Here is an 11,065-nt window from a genome sequence, read left to right as displayed (position 1 = left end):
AGATATTGAAGGCTATCCATTCCCTACTAAATACTAAAGGACTGGTTTCTCATTTCCTAAAGAATGATGCCGGCATGCTCGACATGGCATTTTCATTGCCAATCACAGCTTTCCTTCACCTAATGTTCAGCTTCTTCTCTAGAGTGAGACAGACCAAGGAGCTATTCCATAGACCTCCTGGGCACATTCAGCTTATCCTTAGGCCGTTTCCAGTGACAATAACACAACTGCTCAGGACTTCTCTGGAAAGAGCACCTAGTGAGCCCTGTCTAAACCAGACAGTGCTAAAATCACCTCAGTTTGTGACTGAATCTAGGTGGGTCTCCATCAGTATCAGAGTGGATCTACCAGAAGCGTGCTCACAGACGATAGCACGGTTTAGAGCAATTGCCCTTGTCAGAAGAGGAAAGGCCAAATGCAATGTGACTTACTGGTTTCTAGCTTTAAGCCAGTCATCATAGTGCTGAGCGCTCTGTTAGAATCCCTTTACTTGTGTTAATTAAAATAAATTTTCTAGGTGTAAATCCCTATAAAATTTCTCCTACCTTTATACCTGAACATTAAAGGTTGTTTCAGCTCCGATTTTATTTTTCCTACTTAGAAGTACCTCTTTCTGACATTAATAATTAACCAGTCAGCTAACTTATGCAAATACTTTAAGCTCAGTTTATTTAAAAGTAGAGTAACTTCAAGAAGTTTATATTCATGGTTTACTGCTGTCTCCAGCCATGGGCCTTTGGGGCATACTTTGTTTTTTAATCTTCTTAGGGAAAAGTTGGGGGCAGGAACAAACGTAAGTAAAATAATCCATCTTTAATTTTTCAATGCATCTTAGTTGTGATAAGTGAAAAGTAAATTTAACTGACTGTGTTAATTTGAAAGTAACTTTCTACTTCTGAGAATACCAAATGAATAGTCTCATCTCTGAAGGAGAAAGTCATGGAAGCATTTTGATTTGATGACTAGCTGACAACGTGAAAGCTCTTATGGGATTGTTATTTTTAAAAATTTACATAAGTGGTTACTCAAACTCCTCTTCAAAAAAGCACAAAAGATAAACTCGAGAGTAAACTTTCTTGTCATTTATTGCTTATTTATATTTAATGCATAGTTTTCTTTGTGTTTTCCACATACTGTGCATCGTAAAGCAAGAGTTACTTCGGGGTTAATACTAATAACAGTGATTTGAAAAACTATTGTAATTATTTTCATATTTATGAGCTCATTCTTCACAATGTTTAGCATTACTATTGAAAAACTATGAATTTTAAACTATATCTTAAAATAGTGATTTCATATCTAGGAATAACACTATAGTACTGAAAAGGAACTGGAGAGTATCTAACCAAACCAACTCACTTCACAAATGAGGACTAGTGTAGTCAGGGGAGGTGACTTGCCAAAGATCACACTGCTAGAGAGAGACAGAAGCAGGACTTGTTTTAAGGGCTCTTTCCCACTTCAGTTTTTTCCTAGTTTGTCATAAATGTATATATAGAAATATGTAAACTATATTATGAATGTAAATGTATATGTAGGATGCCATAAATTTATAGCATTCTCCCACCCCTAACCTGATTTGCTTCCATTGCTACAGTCACCCCAGTAGTTTTAGTAGTTTTTATTTATTCCTTGTTGAAAGACAAGTGGCTGAAGTTCAGAGAGATTAAGTGACTTCAAATTAGGGGTGGAACTAGGGCTAGAATCTGGGTCCCCTGATTCTGAATTCTTTCTACTACACTGTACTGGCCCTTAATAAGCATTGACTCTCTATCTCTTGAAAAAATGAGACTATACCATTTACAACATGGTTATCAGTCAAATTAATAAATTTAATTAATTGATTGACTCAATAAAAATTTATTGAGAACCTCCCATGTGATAGGCACTGGGGATATGGTAGATGATAGGGAGCTTGTGTTCTAGTGGGAAAAGCAAATAATGAATAAATGAATGAGTGAACCAATGAATGCACGAATGAATAAGGCCAAGTAGTTATTAGTGCTACAAAGAAAAAAATAAAGGAGAGTCACAGGGTAAAGAAATGAGGGGGCACTGTTTGAAAGTGTGGACAGGTAAGGTTCTTGAAGGAGGTTCTTCAAACAGAGCTTGAAGGAAGTGAGGAAGTAGTCTTGCAAATATCTGGGGAAACAACATTCCAGGTAGAGGCTAAAGTGACATTCTTGCCCCTCTGCAAGCTTAGTGGCCTGATACTCTGCAACTATTGAAAGAAAATAAGGAAAGTATGAAATTCTTTATACAATTAGATTGTGCTACTGATAAATTGGTAAAGACCAAAACCTGTATGAAGGGTGATTCCAGAGCTATCTTGTAGGGACTTGTAAACACTGAATATTTTATGTTTCACCACCACTACCACACAGAAAATTCAAAATTAAAACAATACTGGGCTGGCCGAGTGGTGCATTGGTTAAGAGCTGGCTTAGTACGCCAGAGGGCCCCGGTTCAGATCCCACATATGAGGGCCAGTGACACTGCCCTCNCCATCTTTCAGTGAGCTTCATAATTCCTCGTTCATAGAAGGACCTGTCTTTATTTGCGAAAAACTGAACAAGGTGCTGATTTACAGCCTCATCTGAACCACGCAAGGGGTTTTGAAGAGAGCAAAACAAGTGGAAGTCTGACAGCAAAAGGTCAGGCGAGTATGGTGGATGGGGCAACACATCGGGGTGATCAAACTTGTGTGTGGTCTCGCATTGTCACAATGGAACACAACTCCTTTACAATTAACAAGCTCTGGACGTTCCTGGATGACGGATTCGTTCAAACTGTCCAATTGCCAACAGGACACATTTGAATTGATTATTTCTTTCCTTGATAGAAGCTCGAAAAACACAACACCTTTAAAAACCCCACCACACTGAGAGCATAACCTTCCTCTGATGAATGTTTGCTTTCGATGTCATCTGAGGCGAATCATCATATCGGGACCAAGAATGTTTGCACACCACATTGTTGTAAACAATACACTTCTCATCACCAGTTATCAGTCGCTTCAAAACAGGATCGTTTTCCTCACATTTAATGAGCATATTGCAGATGTTTATATGCGCTGTCAAATAAACTTTTCTGAGTTCATGTGGAACCCAAATATCGAGCTTTCTTATGTATCCCAGCTTCTTCAGGTGGTCATGAACGCTTGAATGATGGATGTTCAATGTTTCTGCAACCTCTTATGTTGTGTAACATGGGTTTGACTCGATCAATGCCTTTATCTTGTCGTCATCAACCTCAGTGGGCCTCCCTGACGGAGGAGCATCGTTGAGATCAAAATCACCAGCATGGAATTTCATGAACCATCGTTGGCACTAATGCTCTTGTAGAACATTGTCACCATACCTTTATGCAACTTTTCACAAGCATGATGCGCATTCTTCCCTTAATGGAAGTAAAACAGTAAAATATGGCAAAAAGGCACAGTTTGGTTTTCCATCTTCAACTTGTAAAATCTCCAACACTCAACCAAATCGCTCAATTTTTTTTAGAATGAAGCTAGAACTGTCAGCTGTCAAATGACGTAGCAATGACATAGATGCGAATGACTCTAGTACTTCCAAAAATGAACTAGTGCCATCTGTTGCAAACATGCGTCATGACTTTTCCGAAGACCCAATAGAAGGAAAGAGAAAGATAGGATAACCCGTAGTTCCTTTCTCTTTCAGGCTTTCCTTATTCATCTGTAAGCAAAGGTAGAGAGTGTTGGTAGAATACACTCATATCAAGATGTAAAATAAAAACAGTTGAGTTGGTTTTGTGTAGCATTTCCACTGTTCTGGTAAGAAAGGAGTATATATGCACACGTGAGCTATGAAGTACAAATTGTATAATTTTGTTGATTCCACATATGAATTAAATGCTCTTGTGTTTGCATTTAAACTGGCATTGCACAATATAAAAATGAATGGTAAAATTCATGCCAATAGTTTCAATTTTTAGTTTTCCTTTATTTTGAATGACATTATGTAACAAACAAACAAACAAAATGAATAAGTGGCTTTTTGAATAAGTGGCTCTACATTTTCATCTTGCTCTGTGACCCTTAAATTGTATAGGTGGCCCTGGCTACTTCTTTCTATGTAATTCTGGCCTTTCTTGCTTCCTGCCTTTCTTCCTTCCTTGTTCCTTCCTTTTAATCCTTTCTGATCATCAGTTTCTTTGAGGACAATGCCAAATCATGCCAACTAGCATGAAGTGGCCTCTGCTGCTGGGCAATCATTTCATTCATCTAATTTCCATGAAGATATCCATGGATAAATGAGAGGACAATAAATTATATAAAGTCAGGGCCGGGGGTGGGTGGGGATTGGGGGGGACACGGACAGACTAAGCCTTTGAGAGGGTTGGCGGTGATTTGGGGAAAAATATCCACTGAAAGATTTTGATATTTAGCTTTTTCTTTCTATTAATGAAGACTTTTTTAGGTTTGCAGGCAGAAAGAAAGGAGTTGATAAAGCAGGAGAGATAAAATGCTAGAAAGAATAATTGTAAGAACTTTTTACGTGTTTATGTGATTTTCAGTGCTCTGGGATATCACATTTCACCGTTCCTGTGAAGAAGGCAAGGCAGGTGTTCTTATCTCTAGGGAATGAAGAAGCTAATTCCCAGAAAAGACATAAAATGGGAAGCCAAGGTTTACCATGGAATGGCAGCACGGGTTAGCTAGCGCTGATGGTCAACACCAATCATTACAGCTGCTTTGGGGTGCTGTTTAAATTACGACCAGTAGGTGGCGCTTTCAAGCAGGCCTCTGAGCCTGCTGTTCTTTTAAGAACTTAGAATACACTTGCAAATTAAAGTACACTATTGATGACTGAGAAGCAAGTGCCCATTCGTGCTGGTAGAGAATGCAAGGCTCTTTCATGAGAGTTGCAACGTTAGAGAAACAGCTATTCTAGTGTACAAGTCAACTATTGCTATGAAAAAAATTACCCCTAACCTTGGTGGGTTAAAATGACAACAAACATTCATTATCTTCACAGTTTTTGTGGGCAGGAATTCAGGAAGAGCTTAGCTGGAATATTTTGGCTTGGGTTCTCTCATGAGTTTTCAGTCAAGACGTTAGCTGGGCTGCAGTCACCTAAAGGCGTGACTGGGGCTGCAGGGTTTACCTCCACGGTGGCTTGCTTATAAGCTCTGGGCAGCAGGCCTCAGGTCCCTTCCACATAGGTCTCTACATAAGCTTCTTAATTAATTTATTTGTTTATTTATTTTTTATTAGTTTCAGGTGTACAACACAATGCAATAGTTACACATTTTACCCCTCAAAGTGACAATCCCCCTCCCCCAATCTGCCGCCCCACTTCCCTCACCCGACATCATATATATCTATTACAATTCCATTGACTCCACTCCCACACTATCCTCCACATCCCGTGACTATATAAATATTCAATTATACTTGACATACAATATTATACAACATCAGCTTCAGGTGTACAGTGCAGTGATCACGCCTCTACCCCATTCATGAAGCGGTCTCCCTAACAAGACTTGTGACCATCTGACACCCTACAAAGTATTTACAACATCAATTGTATTCCCTGAACTGTGTTTCATATCCCTGTGGCAATATTGTAATTACCTATTTATGCTGTCTAACCCCTTCCCCTTCACCCTCATCCCCACCCCCCTCCCAACTAGCTCCACAGGCTTCTTGAGCGTCCTTACTACATGGTGCTGATTTCCCAAAGAGCAGGCAACCCAAGAGAGAGTGAGGTATGAACGGCAATGTCTTGTATGATCTAACCTCGGAAGTCTTTATGTTGCCTTTACGTTGTCTGTATTCTATTGGTCAAATGGAACAACCCTGATACAGTATGGGAGGGGATCATACAAAGGCGTGAATACCAGGCAGGTCAGGACATTGGGGGCCATCTTGGAGACTGACTACCACATTTAGCCACTGGATGTGTGGATGAGTATGGATACATAATCGGTATTAGAATTAGATAAGAGAACTTGTGTTGAACAAGAAGTAAGATTGCCTGAAAAAGTGTGGGACAGTGGAGCTAAAGACGGGATTCATGGACTAAGCTTGATCCGTTAGATGGTGTAGGATGAACAGCTTCAGTGAGGTTATAAAACTGAGAGATAAAGGGAGAGTGGGCACTTTCTTTTATTTTGTCTCTGAAGAAAATGTGCTTCACTGCATTTCATCATGAACACTTGATTTCTTTTTTTGATCTTATTGTTTTTTACTTCCTTCACTTGCTCTACTCAGAAATCCTCTCCTATTCCATTACTGATTTAGTAATCTGAAGTGGCCTTTTGGGAAATGCTATTCCAACCCACCACTCTGGTCACCACAAGAATAGTTTGAACAATAGCTTTCTTCTTTATCTTTCTTCAGTTACCATTTGGGACTTAAAAACTACAAATTAATCCACCCTTGGATCTGAACCACTGTGTTCCCTGGGACGTGGCTTACCTAGTTATTTTCTGGCTCTTCCCACCTTTAGCCTTTTCAGGTAATCTCCCCAATCTGCCGTTTGCCTGGTTGTCATGTTAGCCAGTTTTACCCCAGCACCCTGTGAGGAAGGGAGAACCAGACATTAGTCAGACTAGTTGTTCACTTACGTCACACTTACTCCCATCTTGTACCTTTGAACCTTTGCCTAAAATGTGCATAGTATGTAATGAGAATTAAAATACATGGACCAGGCTATAAATTCTTTAAGAATTTTTAAAATGGGGAATCAATTACAGACAAAATAGCTGGAGGAAATAGCCTGAAGGTAAGACTTCAGGCTGGTTTGGTATTTCTCCCTCCTTTTTCCTACCAATCCCACCTCTGCAAGTTATTGGTTGTGTTCCCTGAGGCAAATCACTGTATTTCTCTGAGCCTGGGTTTCTTCCTTAGTAAGTAACCCAAGGGTAATAACACCCTTCAGAGTGGTTGTGAGGATGAGAGACAATTTATGTAAGTTAATTATTTCAATAACTGATACATTTTAGGAGCTAATAATTGGTAGCTATTGTGTTGTCATTGTTTGGCTAAGCTCTATAAAAGTTGGAAAAGTCCTCTATGTCTGAATCTCATATAACACCGGTTAAAATGCTCTGGAGTTTGTAGGTCTTGTTGAGATAGTGAATTAACACTTACGACCTTTCTTCTTAATTACTACACCAATCCCTGGGAAGTAAGAAAATGCTTCAATATTATCTTGCATAATGGTCAGAATGAGGAGGAGCTTTCTGATCAAAGACCTTTTACAGCCTCTGAGATGAAGTAGTGGAGTATACATAATCTGCTAATGGCAATTGATGCCATAAATGGGTGGAGGGGGGGAGTAATGCCCTCTAAAAAGGATTCTGGTCTGTGGGAATCTTTTTGTGCTCCTTCGGTCACTAATTTAGAATGTCAGACTCTCAGGGTGTAGCAATTAGATGGACTCTTAAGAGGTCAGTCATATAATCCCAGACTTTTGATTGGCAAACAAACAAAAAAAGAAGTGGGGGCTTGATCACTGCACTGGACACCTTGAATAATATGGTATGTCAACTATAATTGAATATATATATATATATAGTCACAGGATATGGAGTATAGTGTGGGGAGTGGAGTCAATGGAATTGTAATAGATATGTATGATATGGGGGGCAGTGGGGTGGCGGATTGGGGGAGGGGGTTGTCATTTTGAGGGGTAAACAGTATAACTATTGCACTGTGTTGTACACCTGAAACTAATTTTTTTTTTTAAGATTTTTATTGGGGAATTGGGGGATGGGAACAGTGCTGGGGAATTGGGGGAAGAGGAACAGACAAGTTGCTGTCGTTTTGTTCTTCAGTCTTGTTGTGGAGGATGTTGCTTCACTGGCCCAAGTTGGCACCATCATTACGCTCTTCCCGGGCGAGGCAGATCAGTCGCCGGCTTCTGGACGGCCGCTCACTGCGGCTGCTGGCCGCTCACGCTGGCTGCTGGCTACACACGGTAGCCCATGGCAACCCACTGCCACAGGGGCTGCAGCCTACGCCGTCGCCAGCGATTCATGGCAGCCCAGCTGCAGGTTGAGCTGTGAAACTAATTTTTTAAAAAATTAAATTAAATTAAAAATAAAATAAAATAAAAATAAACTTAATTTAGGAAAAAAAAAAAAAGAAGAAGAAGTGGAGGCAAAATCCTGCTGGGCTCAATGATAAAGACATTCTCCCATCCTGAGAGTCATGAGACTGTTGATGTTATGTTCAGCCTTGCTGCAGCCAGGGGGGTAGAACTGGATTAAATGCAGGTTGCTATGATCCCATTCACACATTAAAAATGAAGAGAAGATTATGAATATGTCTTAAACCAATAATAATAGCGGCCATTTTCAGGTTCATGCTATTTCAGGTTCATGCTATTTTAGGTTCAAGTTCAGTGCCAAGGACTTTATACATGTTTCATTTCATTCTCCCATCAGCAATATGAGGCATTTTAGTATTTGATTTTATAGATGATGCAAGTGAGGTTCCAAGGATTCATTGAACTGCCCAAGATCACATAGCTCCTTAGAGCCAGAATTTGAATTCGAGCTTGCCTCCCTTCAAACCACTTTTTAAAAAATGAAATATTTCAAACTTTTAGAAAAGTACAGCAACTGGCCTGTCAAATACCAGTATAACTACCGCTAAACTTTACTGAATTATTTGTGAGATAGTGCCATAATAACTTCAGATGTTCCTTTAAAGCAAAAGGTAATGGATAGAGTGAAAGCACCCTATATACCCCCTTTCCTACCTCCAAATTCTTCTTTCCTTCCCAGACATCACTACTGTCCTGATTTAATATTTACCTTTCACCATCATGTTTATGGTATTACTATCCATGTGAATGTCTATAGACAATAAAATTGCTTTGCATGTTTTTAAATTTATATAAATGTTATTATGCTCTTTGTGTCTTATACAAGCTGGTTTTATTAGCCAACATTGTATTTTGCTATATGTAAATACAGTAATGTATTTGTCATTTTTCTGTTGGTTTTGCTTGTTGCCAAATTTTTGCTATTCCAAATAATGCTACAAAGAGCATTCCTTTACTAGTGTCTTCAGGCACACGTATGAAAGTTTTTCTGGTGTTTTCTCTGTTCCATTATCCTCTATCAGGCCTCTTGCAGTCTGTGTGAATTCCCGATGTGATGCTGGGATGCCAGGGTCTTGGATATGGGATACAAGTACAGGATTGTGAAGAAACAACGGGTTTTTACAGGGCTTGGTGTTGATAGCCCTAGTCACTTGGGAGAGGAATTTTAATTTGCAGCTAAAGCAGTGGATCTTGGGCACAAGGAGAAAAGAGATTGGTTTCTCCTTTTGCCTAATCAACTGAAAAACAAATTTCAAGCTGGGCTTGGGGATGTAGGCAGAGGGAAGTATAGGGAATGGTCCAAGTGAAACAGGAACACTTGCAAGAGGTTATTTGATGCTTTAAGTCAATGTTTTTTAAACCATGTGTCCAGGGACTCCAGGTTTCCCATTGAGCTGCCTCAAGGGCCACCTGGGGTATACATGGGGGAGACAGGCAGACAGCAAGGCCACCCCACCCTGCTTCATCTGAAGCACCTCTACTCTAACTATGTTACATGTTGGACTTTCCTGTAAGTCTTTGTTTCGATAAACTTTGTGTAGCTCAATGTCTTTTAAAATCCACTTAAATATATAGGAAAACAAGTGACTAATGATAGTTATTTACTTATAAGGTTCCCCAGCTGGATGTATAGTTTGTGCCCCCAGTTTCCCTTCCACACTGGTTTATGGTCGAGCATGGAGTAGGCTGCGTTCTGCAGTGAGGGGAGCAGAACCCATCTGTAACCCATGTGTCTGATGACACACCAAATTGAGGGCATAAATAGGTTAATAATAGCAATAATAGTATTTGGCTGGCTGTTTATTATCCTTGAAGCACCTTCATGTTGTGGTGACTTCAGAGAATAATAAGTAATTTAGCTGCTTGTCCACAGTGAAAAATGGGCACACTGAGAATGGAGTATCAAGTGGGACTCAGATCAGGAGGTGTGGCCTTGTGAACTAAGTGAAGTCATTTATGCTCGATCCTGAGGGTAGAATTGAGGTAGCATTTAGCAGGAAGGTCAGGTGACCACCGAAGTTTCTGCCAGACCTAGCTTCTCCTCTTTTAGAGATGCAGGTTTGTATAAAAGGCAGAAAAAAATTTTCGTTAAACACTGCTGAGAACCTGTAAATTGTTGAACTTTGGTTCTATTATTTACCTTTGAGGCCCATCATTTTAAAAAAAGTTTTCTACCAGAGAAACCAGTGGTTTCCAAATATCATTTATCAATATTAACTATGATACAAGCAAACAAACTGCACTTACAATACAAATATCTCTAATGATTTGAGTGTTGTTTCTTTCCCCTAAATATCTTTTCCCGAAAATGATGGCAAGAGTACTTTGTTTGTTTTAACTTGACCCATCTTTCGTAACCCAGTTTAATCATTTCATGGATTTTCTTTTGAAACAAATGGGCTAGAGGGTCAGACAATAGTGGCATATTTTTACCATTTTAATAACATTTGCAAGAGACACCTTTAGAGTAATTTGTGTATCAAATTTTCTTTTGTATGCCTTTTTCCCTAATGAATTAAGTAACTAAAGTATTGGTAAAAATAGAATCTTATGAATTCAAAGCAAAGAATGCCAGTGTAACCATAAAACATCTAAATTATAGAATAATGTTTGGAGAAATCTGTTTCATTACTTTAAAATAGAGTACTTATTATATACTAAAGTAGAAATGAGTGTTAATAAAAGGAAGGTAATAAAAATTTTTCTAGTGAACATAAAACATCATAAAACTCTTAAAGATAAAATTGTATTTTATTCTAAATTATTAGACTCATTTGTTATAGGAAGCTTTGTTTTTCTCAAGCTCTTATAATTATTAAAATCCTCACTGAAAGGTATAACATGAATTAATTTTTTAAAAAAGAAAGACATTCTGTGTCTAAATGAATATAAATTTTGTATTTTTGATAGATATTGAAGGCTATCCATTCCCTACTAAATACTAAAGGACTGGTTTCTCATTTCCTAAAGAATGATGCCGG

The 11,065-nt window shown here is 38.9% G+C and overlaps 1 protein-coding gene across 1 annotated transcript in view; it reads left to right on the top strand.

The window, feature by feature from the left end:
• The first annotated feature begins 688 nt into the window (after positions 1-688).
• C5 (complement C5) overlaps positions 689-11,065 on the top strand; it is a 104,083-nt gene continuing 93,706 nt past the window's right edge. Inside the window, exon 1 of the mRNA XM_019648268.1 lies at positions 689-793. Coding sequence (XP_019503813.1) covers positions 729-793 — 65 coding nt within the window. The 5' untranslated portion in view covers positions 689-728. The remainder of the gene's footprint in view (positions 794-11,065) is intronic.

This window comes from Hipposideros armiger, unplaced genomic scaffold, assembly GCF_001890085.2.
Source record: "Hipposideros armiger isolate ML-2016 unplaced genomic scaffold, ASM189008v1 scaffold_123, whole genome shotgun sequence".
Taxonomy (NCBI): Eukaryota; Metazoa; Chordata; class Mammalia; order Chiroptera; family Hipposideridae; genus Hipposideros; species Hipposideros armiger.
Note: the sequence above shows the minus strand (reverse complement) of the source record. Positions and strands in the feature narration are given on the sequence as shown.